The sequence below is a fragment of the Bos indicus genome, chromosome 21, assembly GCF_029378745.1.
Source record: "Bos indicus isolate NIAB-ARS_2022 breed Sahiwal x Tharparkar chromosome 21, NIAB-ARS_B.indTharparkar_mat_pri_1.0, whole genome shotgun sequence".
In the NCBI taxonomy this organism is placed as follows: Eukaryota; Metazoa; Chordata; class Mammalia; order Artiodactyla; family Bovidae; genus Bos; species Bos indicus.
In genome coordinates this window covers 61,737,001-61,756,425 of record NC_091780.1, presented here as the reverse complement: position 1 = coordinate 61,756,425, position 19,425 = coordinate 61,737,001, and the positions used below count along the sequence as shown (strand labels likewise).

At 38.5% G+C, this 19,425-nt stretch overlaps 1 protein-coding gene across 10 annotated transcripts in view; it reads right to left on the bottom strand.

Moving 5' to 3' along the window:
• Window positions 1-19,425, bottom strand: part of VRK1 (VRK serine/threonine kinase 1) — an 84,521-nt gene that overhangs the window by 18,947 nt on the left and 46,149 nt on the right. For all 10 annotated transcript variants that reach the window (XM_070775664.1, XM_070775665.1, XM_070775669.1 and 7 more), the window contains 8 exons: window positions 18,440-18,509; window positions 17,469-17,556; window positions 13,348-13,456; window positions 13,136-13,228; window positions 10,653-10,785; window positions 9,744-9,864; window positions 9,388-9,446; window positions 5,568-5,746 (listed from right to left, as the gene is read on the bottom strand). In XM_070775664.1, coding sequence (XP_070631765.1) covers window positions 5,568-5,746; window positions 9,388-9,446; window positions 9,744-9,864; window positions 10,653-10,785; window positions 13,136-13,228; window positions 13,348-13,456; window positions 17,469-17,556; window positions 18,440-18,509 — 852 coding nt within the window. The remainder of the gene's footprint in view (window positions 1-5,567; window positions 5,747-9,387; window positions 9,447-9,743; window positions 9,865-10,652; window positions 10,786-13,135; window positions 13,229-13,347; window positions 13,457-17,468; window positions 17,557-18,439; window positions 18,510-19,425) is intronic.

Sequence of the window (19,425 nt, the reverse complement as noted above, 5' to 3'; positions counted from 1 at the left end):
TGAAGTTCAAATTTCTCACTTATTTGTGCACTGTGCTGCACAGGTAGAGCTTCCCTTGTGGCTCAGCTATAAAAGAATCCACCCGCAATGCGGGAGACAGACCTGGGTTCGATCCCTGAGTTGCAAAGCTCCCCTGAAGAAGGGAAAGGCTACCCACTCCGGTATTCTGGCCTGGAGAATTCCATGGACTGTATAGTCCATGAGGTCACAAAGAGTCAGATACAACTAACTGACTTTCACTGCACAGATATCATAATTTCACTTATTTTAATGGACTTTAAAAAATTAGGGGCAAAAGATACTTGACAAAATCCAAATAAGACAATATTCAAAGTAAAGAAATCAATAATGGGATTTATTGATATAATGGGATTTATTGATTTATTAAGGACAGAAATGGTATGGATCTAAGAGAAGCAAAAGATATTAAGAAGAGGTGGCAAGAATACACAGAAGAACTATACAAAAAAGATCTTAATGACCCAGATAACCATGACAGTGTGATCACTCACCTAGAGCCAGAGAGACATCTTGGAGTGCAGAGTCAAGTGGGCCTTAGGAAACATCACTATGAACAAAGCTAGGGGAGGTGATAGAATTCCAGCTGAGCTATTTCAAATTCTAAACGATGATGCTGTGAAAGTGCTGCACACAAAATCCCAGCAAATTTGGACAACTCAGCAGGGGCCACAGGACTGGAAAAGGTCAGTTTTCATTTCAATCCCAAAGAAGGGCAATACCAATAAATGTTCAAACTACTGCACAAATGCACTCATTTCACATGCCAGCAAAGTAATGCTCAAAATTCTCCAAGCTAGGCTTCAACAGTACATGAACTGAGAACTTTCAGATGTGAAAGCTAGATTTAGAAAAGGCAGAGGAAACAGAGATCAAACTGCCAACATCCGTTGGATCATCGAAAAAGCAAGAGAATTCCAGCAGAATATCTACTTCTGCTTCACTGACTATGCTAAAGCCTTTGACTGTGTGGATCACAAGAAACTATGGAAAATTCTTAAAGAGATGGGAATACCAGACTACCTGACCTGCCTCCTGAGAAATCTGTATGCAGGTCAAGAAACAACAGTTAGAACTGGACATGGAACAACAGACTGGTTCCAAATCAGGAAAGGAGTACGTCAAGGCTGTATACTGTCACCCTGTTTATTTAACTTATATGCAGAGCACATCATGAGAAATGCTGGACTGGATGAAGCACAAGCTGGAATCAAGACTGCCAGAAGAAATATCAATAACCACAGATACGCAGATGATACCACTCTTATGGCAGAAAGTGAAGAAGAACTAAGGAGCCTCCTGATGAAAATGAAAGAGAAGAGTGAAAAAGTTGGCTTAAAACCCAACATTTAGAAAACTAAGATCATGGCATCCAGTCCCACCACTTCATGGCAAATAGATGGGGAAACAATGCAAACAGTGAAAGACTTTATTTTCTTGGGCTCCCAAATCACGGCAGATGGTGACTGCAGCCATGAAAAGAAAAGCAGCCATGAAAAGAAAAGACACTTGCTCCTTGGAAGAAAAGCTATCAGAACAAACCTAGACAGCATATTAAAAAGCAGAGACATTACTTTGCTGACAAAGGTCCATCTAGTCAAGGCTATGGTTTTTCCAGTAGTCATGTATGGATGTGAGAGTTGGACTATAAAGAAAGCTAAGCGTGCAAGAATTGATGCTTTTGAACTGTGGTGTTGGAGATGAAATCAGTCAATCCTAAAGGAATCAGTCCTGAATATTCATTGGAAGGACTGATGCTAAAGGTGAAGCTCCAATATTTTGGCCACCTGATGTGAAGAACTGACTCCTTAGAAAAGACTCTGATGCTGGAAAAGACTGAAGACATGAGGAGAAGGGGACAACAGAGGATGAGATGGTTGGATGGCATCACTTAATGGACTTGAGTTTGAGCAAGCTCCGGGAGTTGGTGATGGACAGGGAAGTCTGGCGTGCTGCCATCCATGGGGGTGCAAACAGTTGGACATGACTGAGTGACTGAACTGAACTGAATGGGATTTATAGGGAAAGAAATTCTTAGTAAACACCAAATCCACTTAGATATAGATTTAAAAGCAAACTACCATTAAAAAACAAAGAAATGTATCAACTGCAACAATCTAAACTTATATAATTAAAATACAGTTTCTGCTATTCTATCATACAAAAACAGCCAGACAGACCTTCACCAAATTTAGATGGTATATTGGAGCAATCTGACTTCAATTATAGGCTACATGGTATAAATTTAATGATGCTGAGGTGTGATCACATCAAAGAGACAGAAGTTGTCCACCAGAGCAGCTGCAGGCCACTGATGGGAGCTGGAAGACCTTTCTTTGCTCTTGTTCAGTCCTCTGTACCATGTTCCAGGCTGAGCGCCAGCAGGAATTTATTTATTATTTATTTAACAATGGTTAATGATTTTTCAGAGGAACTATGGAAAGGTCGACTAGCATCACATAACTTAGAAAAACAAAAAATTGGAAATAGAAAAAAAGGGTACTTGGACATCACTTATAGGGAGCAACAATATATACTGCTTGAAAATAAAAAACTGCAGGCCCATGCTCTAGACCTAGTCAGCAGATCTCCAGGGATGAGACCCAAGAGATTCTAATGAACAGCTCTTTTTGTTGGCTTGGGCAAGCAACTTAATCAAAACCTTATAAAAAAATAGTTAATGGAGGTATTAATGTCTTTTAACTTGCTGAGTTCTTTCCAGTAAATTAAGCTGTTCTTAACCCAGATGGGACAGGGAGAAATTCTTTAAGGACAGAACTACATGTTATTGATCCCTGTAGCCCCGGGGACCTAGCCTAGATCAGGTACATAAATTAGACCCCACACATAATTGCTGAAAGGTGAGTTAAGAGTACACAGTGAATCCAGTAACTGTTGCAACTATACCGACAGATTCTAAGTGCCAGTTCTAATCAACAGTTGAAATTTTTGGCTGCAGTATTTTTTAAGGAGAAACTAATACTTAGTATCTTTCTACTTCAGCTTTATGTCAAACCAAAATTCTGTGCTTTAAATAATACCCTTAGGTTACCGAGACCAAAAACAGTTACAAGTGGATACATTCATATTTCACTACACTTTCCAAATTTACTGTACCACAATCAAGCATGGCTGTAAAATACTAGATAGAAGCCTTGCTTCATTTTACTGCTGACCAATTCTTATAGGTTTAAAAAAACAAACAAACAACTCTTATCTCTTAGGAATATAAAGAGAAATATACATTGAATTGATTAAACTCATCTCTTTCAGAGATTTGCTGCTGCTGCTGCTAAGTCGCTTCAGTCACGTCCAACTCTGTGCAACCCCATAGATGGCAGCCCACCAGGCTCCTCTGTCCCTGGGATTCTCCAGGCAAGAACACTGGAGTGGGCTGCCACTGCCTTCTCTGTCAGAGATTTGAGTGTCGTAAATACAAAGAATGTACACTTTAAGTTTTTTAAAAAATTATGACAAAGGAAAAGAATAAAGAATAAATATGCAATTATAAGGATTAATACAGCTTCTATGACGAAGCATTATACTCAGCTCTGAAATTCTGAAAACCAGAGCAAAAAAAAAAGAGGAATTTCAACACATGTTCCTAAAAAAGAGATGGAATATACTAATTTCTCAGCAAAGAAAGCTTTCTCTTGTTGGAAGTCCTCAGACTCAAAAGTTGGATGAAGCTCTGCTTTTATCTGTTTTAGATGTGGTATATTTACAATTTATTTGAAGAAAGTGTTCTGATGCTTAAAAACAAAAACTAACTCTTTCACTTTACAAATAAAAAACAAAAGGCTAACAAAATCAACAATTAATCTACAGTTAAATGCCGAACAAGCAGCTTCAGGATCTTACCTAATCTTAACTTTGATTAATTTCTTTTCAATACAAAAACAGTCTTGTGCCAGTTTTGAGATGGGGAAAAAAAGGGCAGCAAACCAATGAAGGAAACCTAACAGTTCAGCTTTTTATTCATGTTCTTCCCCTAAATGAAGCTTTATACATGTAGGGGATGATCTAACAAGAAATTTCCAGCTTTCTGAACTATCCAAGGACACAAGAGAATTATAAGGTCACAGATGTTAGCTCTGCAGCAGACTGACCTATTCAGCTGTGAAGTCAGCCAACCCGGGGAAACAAAATTTTCTCTAGCATGTAGTTACAAACAACAGTGATTTGCACAGGGAAGGGAGATGGCACTGGACAAGTTCTCAGGACTACAGAGATCTTTATTTTTCAATCAGCAAAATTTTAGAGCAAAACACTACAGAAGCCAGCTATAAATATTAATGCACAAAAATCTGTCCTGAGCAGGATGTGAGCTATATGTTTATACATATATGCAAATTCTAAGTTTACCACCTTCCTGAAGAATTCTACTCAGCCTTCAATTTATCCTCTTCACATAAAACTGGATATGTTTTTCCTCATGGTTGTTGACCACAAAAATGGAATAAGGTACAATTAAGACAAAACTTATGAAAGCAAGAAGATGTATATATAGATGCATATGTATAATTCCAAATTCTGTGATGAAATTATAAAGAAATCTATTAGCCAAAAAAGTCAAATTAATGATCCAATTTCAAAATTCCTATCTCCTCTGAAATTAAAAAAATTATGAAAAACTTTTAATATGCTGTTTATTCTAAAGGGAGAAAATCTGTTTTTAACTCTTTATCTCATAGTTTGGAATATGAGACTTTCAAAAAGTCTACTGGAATTTTACAGAGTTAATGACAAATAAAAGTCAATAATGTAAAAACATATTTTTCTTCTAAAAGTAGTCTTCCTTTTTCATATAAAAGCAACACAATTTCAGATTAAAAAAGGAAAAAGTTAACCAATAATTATTAAAAATAACCAGTAAGATAATGTATACCTTAAAATCTGAATTTTAAAGTGATACCAGGGGTTATGTACAAGTCTGTACAATACTTCTACCATAGGTTTATTATTTAACATTTCTTTCCAAAAAATTAATCTTCTTATATACAGATATACAACTTTATGAAGTGACATTTCTGTAAAGAGCAAAATAATGTTTAAATGGGAAATATACCACACCAACAAATAAGGAAACTTTCAAATGCAATTTTCAAATGATAATTTTTCAAAACCAATTTTCAAATGGCAAATACGTGGGACCACACCAATGAACAAGGAAAAAGTGAAACACAGGATCAACCGAAAGGGGTGACATGGGAGAAAAGGACACACAGAATGTGGACACACAGAATGTGGACACACAGAATGTGAACTGAGCGCCCCACCCAAATTGCTCTGCCAGATACTAGTATCCCAAGTTAGACTTGTTCAGGGAATTTCTTAACTTGCTACCGGACATAAGAAACACATACTCATTTTTCTAAAACCCTCTATGTATTTTTCCATATCACAAAAGTTTGCTTTTACGTAATGATGATAAATATTTGACTGCAGAGCAATCTGCTATTTTCTTTACTGAGCTACTGATTTACTTGCCTATATTTGCTGCAAACAGTCACAGGAAACCCAAAGGAAAACTCAATAACAAAACTCACTTTTGCCACTGGTTTTGCTTTCAAACTTCCATTCTCCACAACAGTGAGGTCCAGCTTGCCATCATCCTTACTTCCTATAGCTTTCAGTCCTTGCAAAAGAATATCTCGTAACTTTTGATAAAGAGGTTTTTCGACATAATCCAGTAATTTCACTGTTTCCATGTACTTAGCAATTTCATCTAAAAGAATAACACAATTATTTTGTAGTTTTTATAATAAATACAACATATTTACCTCTTCTAAGAAAATGATCCACAATTATAGTAACATTAGAATGCAAATATATAGCTTGTTAAATATGTCTTTCTATCACGTCTTCATTGGAAGTATGCTTCTGAATTCAGGAATTGTCAGATAAGTCAAATAAAAAAATGTATTTTTAGATACAATGCAAAAAACGTCTTTTAATTCTGACAATAAGAAAGAAGACAAGCTTAACATTTAAATATATATAAAAACAATTACTAATATAATTTTAAAGCTACTTTTTAAAAGGACCTAAAATAAATGTTATGAAGTAAAATGTGCTTAAGTACAATAAATATCATAGCCAGAATTTTTTTTTTGCCACAGAAGCCATTAGTTCTAGAGAAGACAGCTGCATTTTTTGGGTAAATGAAAAATAAAACATGAAAATCAGGTTGAAAAAAGAAACACAAGGAAGCCCTGATTGTCCCATAAAAGAGAAAAACCAACTTGTGAATGATAAAAGGTCTACTGGACACTGAGGCAGAACCAAACCCATAAAAAGAAATCTTACTAGTCAAGATCAGCACCTCTCAACACCCATCTAAAAATCCATCTTGGGGTTAATGACTCATACATATATATGCCCAGTTCAGCCTTTCCACTGACCTCCAGACTTGTATACCCACTGACTTCCACTGACTCATATACTGGCTGTGTAACTGGCATCTCACATGCCAACCAAATCCAAAATCCTGACCAACCCCTAAAACCTGCTCACCCTGCGTTTTTTCTGTCTGAATTATAGAAAATCCCATTCTCCCAGTTCTTCAAATCCTCCTCCCACATTCAATAAATCAAGACATTATGTCAGTGCTACACACACATTCATTCATTCATTCATTCAGACATTTTAAGTACCTACCACATGTCAAGCATGATTCTAAATACTTAGGTACGTGAGAAAAAAGAAACAAAAATCCTTCCTTTCAACTTTCTTAATCTGATAAAGGGGATCTACAGAAAACCAAAAGCAAACGTCACCAAGTGTGATAAAACACTGGACTTCCCTTCTGAGAGAAGAAAACAGCAAGGAAGCCCATCTGTACCGTTTCCATGCTGCCTGAAAGTCCTGCAGTTTTTAGCCAGTGCAGTAAGGCAAGAAAAGAAACAGACAGCACTGAGTGGAATGGAAGATGCAAAACGGTTTATTCACAACATGAGTGCACGTAGAAAAGCCTAAGAAATCTATTAAAAAACTTCTAACCAATATGTAAAGTTAACAAGATCATAGGATATAAAGTATTTAAAAATCTTTCTATACACTAGCAACAAGCATTTAGAAAAGTAATAAAAACATACCATATACAATAGTATCAAAAAGCATCAAATACCTACAAACAAATATAATGAAAAGATGGGCAAGATTTTTTCCAAATGGAAACTATAAAACACAGGTCAGAGAAACTGACACCAAATTAAATGAAAGCCATAAAGTATCAATTATATAAAGATGCCAATGCTCCCCAATTAGTCCACAGAGTCCCTGCGATTCCACTCAAAATTTCAGCATGTTACAGAGGGAGAGGACATGTGTGGAACTGACAAGGTGATTCTAAAATGTACAAATACACAAAGGATCATGCAAAACAGCAAAGTCAAGTTTAAAGAAGAAAAAGTGCCAGAGGACTTAAACTATCAGAGAAAGCTATAGTAATTAAGACAGTGTGCCCCAAGAACAGAAAAAAAAAACCAACTACTATGAAAGAGCCCAGAAACAGACTCACAGATTCGCACATGATTGAACACAAAGGTGCCATCACAGAGCAAGGCTGGTCTTTTCAAGAAAGGCCGCTGTTAACAGTGTGAACTATGCGAGGTGATAGCGGTGCTAAATCATGCTCATCGTTCTCCAGTCTACATGTACCGGCAGATCTCAGACGACACCGCGGGTTAGCTCCAGACCGCCACAATAAAGCAAGTATCACAATAAAGCAAGTCACCTGTTCTGGTTTCCCGGTGCATTGAAAAGTGATGTCTAATACTGTAGTCTATTATGTGTGAAATAACACAATGTCTAAAAAAACGTGCATACCTTAACTAAAAAAACACTTTATTGCTAAAAAGTGCCCACCATTATCTGAGCTTTCAGTGAGTCATAATTGTTTGCAATAATAATATCATTGATCACAAATCACCATAAGAAGTATAATAATAATGAAAAAGCTTAAAATATTGTGGGAGTTACCACAATGTTTGACACAGACAGGAAGTGAGCAAATGCTGTTGGAAAAATCAGCACCAACAGATTTACTCGACATAGGCTGCCACAAACCTTCAATTAGTAGGAAAAGCAACACATCTGCAAAGTGCGATGAAGTGAATCGCTATAAAATGAGGTATGCCTACATAGCAAATCATCACATTATAGAATTATATTTGTCAATTATTCCTCAATAAAGTTAAAAAATAAATAAAAACATTTTAAAAATGTTAACAATGGGAATGAATTTCACAAATGCAGTATTGAATGAAAGAAAAAGAACGGCACCAGAAACTAGAACGTTAAAAATCCCTGCCCTCGTGAAATTATCTGTTTAGTTCACTCTATGATTCCATTTCCATATAGTTCAAAGAGAAATCCTTGATGTTGGAAGTTGTGCTAGTGATTCATTAGGCCAGAGGGAAAGGCTGGTGACTGGGAGAAGGCAACAGGGAGCAAATCTGAAAAAGCAGTAACACTCCATTTCCAGATGTGGTTGACAGACTGCAAATTTAAAGAGCTTAAGCTCACACAGTAGACCTCCCTGGAGACAACTGAGCAAAGGCTTGAAAAGATCTAAATATATCCAGACTGACCACTGCTCACACCTGCACTGCTACTTCCCTTGCTCGGATTATGGCAGGAGGCTTCTAACTAGCTCCTGTTTGTACCTGGCCTTGCCTCCTTAGCAGTCGATCTTCAAGACAGGAGCTGGAGAGACTTCCCTTAAAGACAGACAGTTCACATCCCTCCTTTCCTCCACACTTCATGCACTCTTGCTCAAAGTAAAAGCCAAAGCCCATGATGGCCTAGATGCAGGCATCAGCAGGCACTCAGGTCCTTCCGCATGGACACGTTCCTCCCCAGAGCTCACTCCATCTCCTTCCCACAGCTGCTCAAATGGCACCTCCACAGGAGGACCGTCCCAGGCCACCCTAGTTACAGTAACAACCCACCCATCTCTTCAATTCCATTTCCTGTGTTTGTTGTTTTTGCCACAGTACTAACCATGCAATAAACTGTGCAATTTACTCCTTTACTGTCTACCTTTCCCAACTAGAGCTTCACAAGGACAGGAGTTTTTATTTATTTTGATCCCTAGTGCCTAGGAGAGTCTGAGGCACAAAATAGAACCTCAACTAAGAAAACAGCTGCATTACTGAATGAAATTTGGTTCCTTGACTGAAAGCGCTGAATAACAAGTGAGTAAGGCCCACCTGTGGAAAGACCAACGTGAGCAGGCCCCAGTGAGACGCTTACACTTAACAATACCGAAGCTCTTACATTAAGCGTTGTTAGTCTATGGACCTCAGGAGCTTTCTCCTCTCAGAAAATAAAATCCTTATGAACACTGAAGAAGTCTTTTCTTACCCGGCTTGTTTTTCTCAGGAAAACACTTGTCCATCAAACTCGCAATATTTTCTCTGTATCTGTTAAAAATTAAAAGAATGAGTCATTGTTTGATGCTTGATGCCATGGAAAGTTATTAATACTTAGTAACAGTAAATAGCACATTAAGCAGCACTGTGCTACATCCTAAATACACTTACGAACATTCTTCTCAAATAAATTCAACAAAAAGAAACCCAAGGAATCTTACTGTTAAACAAGCCCTTTCTTATTTCTACATTAGTGTCCGTTAAAGCAACAGTCCTCGTAAAGAAGTTCTGACCGAACATCTGCCTCATCATTTTGCCCGAAATAATTTACTGTAAGTTTTCCTTTACCTAATTTTGGAATCTCTAACGTAGTTAGGATCTTTCAAATTATCTTCCCACGGCAGATGGCCACTAAGCCACTGGATCATGCAATAACCAAGGATTTCCAAGTCACCGCGTCTTGATGGTGCTGTGAAACAAAAGAAGCAGATTCAGCACAGTGAAATGATGTTTAAGGCAGAATTTCAGGTATATCTAAAGCAATAAGGTAAAAAGAGTCAACCCTATGGTCTTCTTTTTCATCATACAATCTTGACTCCATTTTGAAAAAAAAACACCGAATACTGGGCAGTATCAAAGAACTCATTTACCTCCAACTAATAATTTACTTTATAACCCAAACTGGCAAAACTCTACAGTTTCAAACTGAGACTACTAGTCTACGAAATAAATTATAAAGCAATGACACATTTAACAGTGCCCTTGGAAAATGTGAAGATATTAAAAATGCTGCAAGGTATTAAGAGGCCCAGAGAACAGGGGGTTTTAGCTCCTCCACAGTGTTGGACACAGAAAAAAAAGAAACGATGGCTGAGGAAACAGGCCAGCTGAATGGGTGACAAAGTAAGTCTACTGGTTACAAAGTTGTAGCTGCATAAGAAAACACAAACCTTTATGGAGGAAAGCCCCCAGCATTCCAATTAAGCTAAAGAAAAGCAAAAGAGGCCTCATTGCAGCTGACTGCACTACTTCGCCACCGACCCGTCACGACCTCGGAAGGGTGAGAGGAAGATGGAGAGAACAGAGGTGCCCTGTCCCTCAAATGCAGGAGCTTAAGCTCTCTCTCCTTCCCCCGCCCTATCCTGCCTCTTCAGTTCTGATCCGTCTGCTTATCTACTGGTGCAGGATGAAGAGCCGCGCAGGGGTTCAACGGAAAGCACTGGTGCTGCAGCTCTAGTTCAGGTGCCTCAGACGTACCCACGCCATTGTGCGCGTCGATGCTGGTGAATTCAACTGTGCCATCATGACATCTTTTGGGGTCTTCTTTGTATTCCTTATGAGTCCCTTCTGGGCAGTATCGATAAGCAAGGCCATAGTCTACCAAGTACACCTATAAATGTCCAAGCACCAAGATAAATTAAAGCCTGTAAAGCTCAGAAACAGAATGCTGTCACTGGAGGGCAGATTCACCCACAAAGCCACACTATGACACCCCACGTTTGATCCAACACGCGAACAACATCAAGTACTTAATTGTGAAATACCTTTTATTTAAAGAAAAACATTAAATGACCTACGTAGCTACAGTGCAGGTAATACCACCTGACTTCCTTACGCAAGTATGTGCTTTACTTGTAATAATCTTGTCTCCTCAATTTGAGCAAGGATCATAAATCATACACTTTTTCTTATGGCATCGAAAACAAAACTGAGCAGAGTAAACCATCAATACTTGTTGCGATACAACTGCCACACGCTGAGTGCAAGTGCTAACTCAGCTGGCACATGGCGTGTTAGCTTTTCCTCTCTTTACTTATAGAATAACCAAGTATCGATTCACTTCATAAAAATATTTTCAAGATTATAATGATGACCTGAAGATCTTTTAGATGAGGCTCTTGGGTACATTTAAATAGTATATGTTAAAGTCAAGTCTTCATAATTAAAACTAAATTTTAATATAATGTATACACATATCTATGGGAATATACATGTACATCTGATTAGCATACAAAGCTAATAAATTTGGCTTTCCTCTGTCCCAGAGCCACATATTACATCTCCAACTCCAGGTAACTGTCTTGCAGATGTATGCATCTGGTCACAGGAGGGAAGTGAAGTAAAAATATGGGTCTGGATTGAGCACATACATCTAATACTAAAAAAATTATCCCATCCAAAGCATATGCCCAAAGGATAGCCAAGCTGCAAAAATATTTCCACCTGAACAAAAGGCAGCATGTTTTAGTCAACTGTAAAAAGAAATTATATTTGTATTTATTAACATAAGTCTGGTCTACTTCAATTAACGGAATCCTTACCATTCAGGTTCTTAGCTGTGTATTGTTTGCTTGCTTATTTTTAACCTAAATGCAAATAAAGTAAGCTGCCTGGAAATTCTGTGGCTGCCTTTAGGACTTCTCCATTAGCCTGCTCTAACCAGCAACTTCCTTCTGTGGTACCTACATAGCTCCTTACAGCCACCATAACAGAGAGAGGGAAGGGGAGGACAGGAAAAGAAAGGGGAGCCAAAGGAGAAAGGGAAAGCTAAGCAAGAGGAAGTCAAAGTCAGGCCTAAGACAAAGAAGAAAAAAGTACAGTATACTGACTCAACACACCTAAAGTGCCCAAGTGTCCCTTTCTTATACAAGCTCAAGTTAAGAAGTGAGAATACACATAAAACGGATTAAACACAGAGGCCCAACTATGTGCTGGAGAAGACTTCAACTTCAACTTCAACTAAACCTGTGCTGGAGAAGACTCTTGAGAGTCCCTTGCAGTGCAAGGAGACCCAACCAGTCCATCCTAAAGGACATCAGTCCTGGGTGTTCATTGGAAGGACTGATGTTGAAGCTGAAACTCCAATACTTTGACCACCTCATGTGAAGAGCTGACTCACTAGAAAAGACCCTGATGCTGGGAGTGATTGGGGGCAGGAGGAGAAGGGGACGACAGAGGATGAGATGGTTGGATGGCATCACCAACTCTATGGACGTGGGTTTGGGTGGACTCCAGGAGCTGGTGATGGACAGGGAGGCCTGGTGTGCTGCGGGTTATGGGGTCGCAAAGAGTCGGACACGACTGAGCGACTGAACTGAACTGAAACCTGACTTTTACCAAAATCATGGAGTCAGCTTCAGGAAAATTATAAACCCCTCTAACTCCAACTAAATTGACCCAAATAAAGGTATAATAACATCAGCCTTTCTATTTTCCTTAAAAAGTAAAAATTATAAAGTGAATGTAATAAGCTTAAAAAAATGCATATTTCAATTCCAAACCCTATACAAATTTAGACAGCTAAGATATTTCTGTAAACCAATTGATTTCAATAATCAACATGTTAAAGACCAAATTTTCCAAGTAACAGAACACTTACATTTGATGGATTTCTTGAACAAAGGAAATAAAAAAAACGACAAAGCAGACAGGCAAACATAATTCATTGGTGCACTATGTAATTTTAAGCTTCCACCCCCAAATAGCTATTTGAAATTCATTTTGTATCACAAGTACTTCTTCTGAATATTATTTAGGGCAAAATAGCCAACTTGATAAAGTGCCAACAAATCGCATCAAAAATGTAGAATGTTAACTAGATAAAAGTGTCAAGAAGAAATATTATTATTACCATATCTACTTCAAAAAGTAAAACTTCTGCATGGGTTCAAAAGTTCATAGCAACTGTATTTGTTTTCAAACAACAGGTTAAACAGTAGAAATTAAAGTTATAAAACTACCTGGTCAGGATTCTTGTAGCTGAGAAGAAGATTTGAGGCCTTGATATCTCCGTGTACATACTCATGCTCATGAATATATTCCAGAATATCCAGCTATGAAAGCATCATATACAATAAATTAATGCAGTACCTGACACCAACCAGCAGAGGACCAAGCGTCAACACAACTAGCCTTTACTGGATTAAAAACGAGAAGAATGTAGCTCACATACAATTCTTAAGCTTAGCTGCAAGACAGTTTTCCGAGAAAATCTTTTGGCATTTGCTTCATATATTTTCTGAAGGTCACTCCCAAAGCGATCTATTATCATAAATCTGTAACTAAAGACAAACAAGAAAAGTCAATGAACAGAATGTAACTCAGGAAAACCTACTTTGCCATGACTACTCTCCTTTCAAAGTAATTTTTTTCAAGGCAATGTTTAGTAAGAAAGTAAAAAGTGAAAGGAAAGAAAGACATCTGAAATTAGTTCTTCCAATGAAAAATCTCAAGAGCTGCAAGGGCTGTACTGGTTTTGCCTTTTATCTTAGGGGCCTCCTGGTCTCAACAAGTTACGTGAGACAGCATTCATTGCAAGGAAAAAACACCCACAGAAAGAAGACAACAGACACTTTACAGTAAAGATAATAAAATAATCTGAGTAAGGCTGATATCACTGATTTTTGTCATAGTTAAAGTTAATTTATACTTCTGGATATCAGCTTCCTGTCTGTGACTGTTCTCTATTTTTAAGGGACATTTTAGCAGTATTAACATTCTGTTAAAATCAAGACTGTCAAGAGATGCTGTAACAAAAGCTAAATGCAATAAAACTGCTTAAATGGTATAAAAGAATTGTATACTAAGTACTCGACAGACAAGATTTGGGGAATAGTAAATGTACCAGAAAAACATAGAGATTTTCAGTTTTGCCACAAAACCAACTGTCACCTTGGCCAAATCACATTTCTTGGTTGGGCCCCAATCTGCATAGGTGTCGAACAAGCCAGTAGGGCCTCGCGCTTTCTAAGGTCTTTTCCAGCACCCAAACTCCACGACTCAATAACCATACATATGTTTCTGTACGCTGTGCATACAGCGTACTTCAGGGCACTGAAAAGCATCACCTAGTCGCAGTGACATGGTTCATCTTTTGCTCTGTGAACCACTTTTATCTTTATAGTTTTCCAAATTCTGAGCTGTCTAGTTAAACCACTCGATAAATCAATAAAAAACCAAGATGTATCAAACACTCAAAATGAAGCTATTTTCTAATGGGAAAAAGATTAATAATCACTGTAACAACAACAGCTGGCATTTACTGAAATAGGAGAATGGCCCTATTCTAAGCACTTTAGATGTATTAATGTCAGTGCATTTAAACCTCCCATCACCCTGATGAGGTAGGCACCCCCAGGAGCCCCATTTTACAGCAGAAGAAAACTAATCATTGGTCATTTGTCCTCTAGGAAGTGGTGAATTCACATTTTTGACCATCACACTAAATATATCAAAATAAATAAACATAAGTAGGACACAAAAATCTTACATATTTTAGGTTTCTAAGATAAAAATACAGTATGACAATTCTATAGGAAAAAGGAAGAGCTAACAGTTAAAAGGCAATATGCCAAATAAAAAATCCAAGATTCTACCTATTCTTGAACTGGAAAAGAATTAGAGATCCTTCTAAACATCTTTTAATAAAAGAATTAACATTTATAGAGGCAAAGTTATTTGTCCAAAGTCATGTAATTAGTCAGTGGCAAAATGTCTTAATTTTTCTAAGACCTTCAGTACACCGACCTCAAACATAATAAAGAGGGAACACTGATGCTGACTTCCTGATTTCCTCTGTACAATAGGTTTTGAGAGGTTGAGGGAGGAAACCAAGGACTCACGGATGTGTTTGTTTTTACAAATGAGTGATATGATTGTGTAATTATTATAAAATAACGTGTAGGTAATGAAAAAATACAGCCTCTGCTGACACTCTGAAAGGGAGCTGAAGCACACGGAGTTTAATTCTACTGGAGATCTATTAACACATCACAGGACGTGGAGCTCTGTTTTTATTCACAGATCACCCCACCACTACTCTCAACAATTCCTCCCTCTTCTCACCATGTCTGAACTACCCACATCAAATGAAGCAAGATTCTGTCTACTGCACAGAAATCTACCACGTTCTTCCACAAAATTATTTCTACCAGAGCACTAAAAGAAAAGCTACTTCCAAGTAACTTCTCTAAAGTAAAACCACTGGTGTATACTTTCCTAGGGACTTGAATACAACAATGCAAATAATGGGAATCTATAAATCAGCATAAATGATTTAATAATGAAGGCAGCCAACATTTTTACGAGCCTAACACTGTGCTAAGCACTATATTCACATCACTTCAGATGAGTTACAGGAGGAAGTAAGGATTTCTGGCAGGGGAGGAGGGCGGGAAGGAGTCTTACTTTTTTTTTTTACTTTTGTAAGAACTAAAATGATTATTTCTTAAGAGCTTCAACCTAAAAAGTAAATCATTACCTTACGGGTGATGTACCTTCCCATTCAGAAGATATCTGCAGCCAACTCTACGTCACAAAAGACACGGGCTCAGTGGTAAGGTCACCAGGAGTCAATGGGGGGTCAGCTGTACGTCAAACGTGTCTGTTCCTTGCGTAAGCACCTGCAGTAGCTTCCAGCCACCTATCGCACACAGGCTCCAAACAGCCCTTTCTCCCGTGTCTTCATTACCTGCCTCAGCCTCTTTCTCCAAGTCATTTCCTTCTCTTTCTCATGTGTGTGCAATCACCCTTTCTTTGTTAAAGACAGATGGCCACGAGGCCACCCCGAAGGCCAGAAGCCTACTCTGCCCGTGTTCAGGTCATTCCCCGCTTGAGATGCTACTCCTTGTCTGCAGTGCTTTTCTAAACCAGCAGTTCTTAATATTTAAGGGATTAAAGACCCCCTTGAGAGTAAAGCTAACACGTACACATTTTAACAGCTTTACATTTAATACTCTTTATTATGTGGGTAGGTGTTACTCTGCTTCACAGATGTGGTAACGGAGACAAGGAGTAACGTACCCAGTCACACACATTTTAAGGGGCAAAGCACAGATTTGAAACCAAGTGTCTGTGTCTAGTCTGCTCTATACTATTTCTCTAAAAAATTTCATGAAAACTACAGAAACTTGTCCCAAAAAAACTATAACAAAATACTATCTGGCCATTCCCCGGAGTTGCTGGGCTCCCTGGGTTCCAGGATCAGAACTTCCCAGTGCAGAGCGCTGGCCGCCCACCAGCAGCTCCTCTAATCTCCATCTTGTCCGGCGGAGCCCCGCTCGGGTTCAGGCTCTCTGTCCTCTCCCCTGTCTCATCGCTGTGACCACTCTGCGCTTGCCAGTGGCTGGTTTAAGAATGAGCACTGATAAAACTCCAACAAAGAAAACATGGAGGAATGCCGGGCACAAGACCCCTGGGAATGGTTTCCCTGCCAGGAAACTGAAACTCATGCGAAGCAACCCTATTTTCTGCTGTGGGGGACTGTCTGCATGGGAAGTCTAGAAATGGGCAGTCACCGTGAGACTGCACAATGGAGAATTAACAGAGAACAAAGCCAAGATAAAGGAACCGGGGCACCTGATGGTGACTTAAAGAGAGCTGAGTCAGTTTTATCTTTACCTGCAGCTGAGAGCATCCTAACCAGTACATCCCAGTTCCAACCAAAACGACTCTCCGAATCTCAGCTACCAGCACTGCTGAATGACACTCTATTCATTCAATCAAATATTTTTTAAAGTGTCAATTATGCATCAAAAGCATTGGAGGTTTCCTCCAACTCAACTCTGCCAACAATGTCCTCTCCTCTCTGAATTCCTAAGACACACACGAGGCAGAATCCCACAATTTGGCACTTAAACTGGTCTCTGGTTGTTTCAAACAACTTTGCTTTTCTCATCAGCTAGACTGAAACCTCATCAAGGCGGGCAGATTATGCTGATGTCTCTAACAGGAAATGCCATGTTGAAGCCCGAGGGCTCCCTTTGACATAAGCAACATGAGGTTTTCTCTTTGCTTATTCATTATTAAGGGGAAAAAACAAAAAACAAAAACACAGGCACTTTTGGCTTTGTGTTCCTACTCGTCAGCTGGGTTCCAGGCAGCTGCTACCACTTGGGACAAGCCCCCCAGACGAGAGAGAACACTGTGTTCATCTCGGCAGGAGACACTCCACACAACCCAGGTGAAGGCTGAGCAGTACTGCAGGTAGGTGCTCAGTACATAACTCTTGACTAATCAAACTGAACAATAAATGCTCAAAATGGGAGGAGAAAAACAAAACACACATGTTTTTACCTTTTTCCATTTTTGTCATGTAGACCAGACCCCCAATACTTAGGGACACCCAGGTACTTCAGTTTATGGGTACGGATCCATTTTTGAACTACAAGTTAAAACACATGCTTGTGATTTCAGTTTTGTTATACATAAGCAGGTTTTTATATCTTCAAGAACAGAATGCGTAAGATTCCACCTTAATTCACAAAAAATAAGTGAACAGTACATAATAACCAATAAATGAAAAGTACTTTACAACTGAAACATTTTTATCAACCTACAAAATTGTGCTATCCTGCCCTAAATGTTGTCTTAAAATGAAAAATCTGCAAAAGACATTTTTTTTTAAAGTCAAACCACAGTACTGCCATTAAGATTAATATCTCCAATTACCTAAGTGTTTACTTGTTTCCACAGAGTCTTACTTTTTGCCTCATTCTAAAGGTCCTCAGCCAGGAAATCAAGCTCGAGGAGAGACAGAGCCTCTAGAAAGATTCCCAAACCCAATACCAGCCTACCAGGAGACTCCCTGGATCTGAGAGGGTATGGGACAGGGGAAGGGGACAGGAGGACAGGCAGGATCGGGCAGTGGGAAGAGACCTTGCCCTCTCCCTTGGCGGTCTGTTCTAGTTCCTCGTGACGGCAACCCTGCAAGTCATGGTCTCCAGAACTTAGGAAAACACTCAAAAGAAGGTTTGGAGATCCCTGAGCCATTCTCATGGGTTAGGGCTAACTCTCAGTTTTTAACACTATGTCCTAAATCATATATTATTTATTAACTCTGTATTATCAACATAAGTGAAATCTTATCATAGCAAATCCATTAAGAGATCAAAATTCTTTCACACAAATCTCAATAAATACAATCTGTAAAGTAAAAAATAACAAAACCATACTGCTCTCATCTTGGCTTAAAACAAAAAACAAAGCCAGCGGTCACTTTAAAAGCGCACACACACGTGTACTGTATTGGGTACTGTGTTTCTTACTTTGTTCTGGTTTGGCAGCTCGCTGGTAGAACTTTAATTCAGTAAAAAGAGGTCCATTATCACTGGGTTCCTTAAAATAAAAGAGTTCGTTAGTACACACAGTAGTTAAAATTACTGAGTAATTTTCAATGAACCTTCAAAAAACACTAATACATCAATTTTTCTTTTCAAACTCTTTGTGACTCCATGGACTGTTCCCCCAACAGGCTCCTTTGTCCATGGAATTATCCAGACAAGAATACTAGAGTGAGCAGCCATTCCCTTCTTCAGGGGATCTTCCCAACCCAGGAACCGAACCTGGGTTTCCTGCATTGTAGGCGGATTCTTTACCATCTGAGCCACCTAGGAAGCCCTCTTCCAACAGTATGATTTTGATATTTCAGTTTATAAACTATGTTTGAGATTAAGTAAAACGCTTGAATATGTTTCAGATAGTCTCAGAAGAGTCCATAAGTCTTGTATTTCTCAGGGTTCATTTCTACATGTGGTAAACGATACAAAATCAGATATACAGCCTAATCTTTGCAGAAATTTAAGAAAACTTTTTAACCTTATTTTCACCATTATTAAACTGTCTCTTAAGCAAAGATCAGCAACCATGTTAACTGTTTCACCAAGGGGCTACAAGATTATTTCTGAGATTTAACAAAAATTTCAACACCTGATTTAACCCATTAGTGGCAAAATCCCATTCCTTTCCAATTTCTCATCACAGTTATATCCAACACCAAAACTGGCAGGAAACCAATCTTATCACAAAGACAAGTGTTCTGGAACCCCAGAGCAAGCAAGCATGTCCAGGTGACTAGATCCTTTGTCTTCATTCCTATGATTTTGAAGGAGGGAAGCCTACAATTTATTCCCCGCATGATAATTTAAAGTTCAGAAGGAAATGAGGCTCAACAAACACTGTTTTCCACCAATGTTAGTGTACTATAATACTCATTTCTTATTTTAAGGGATATGAACAGTTAAAATTATTTGTA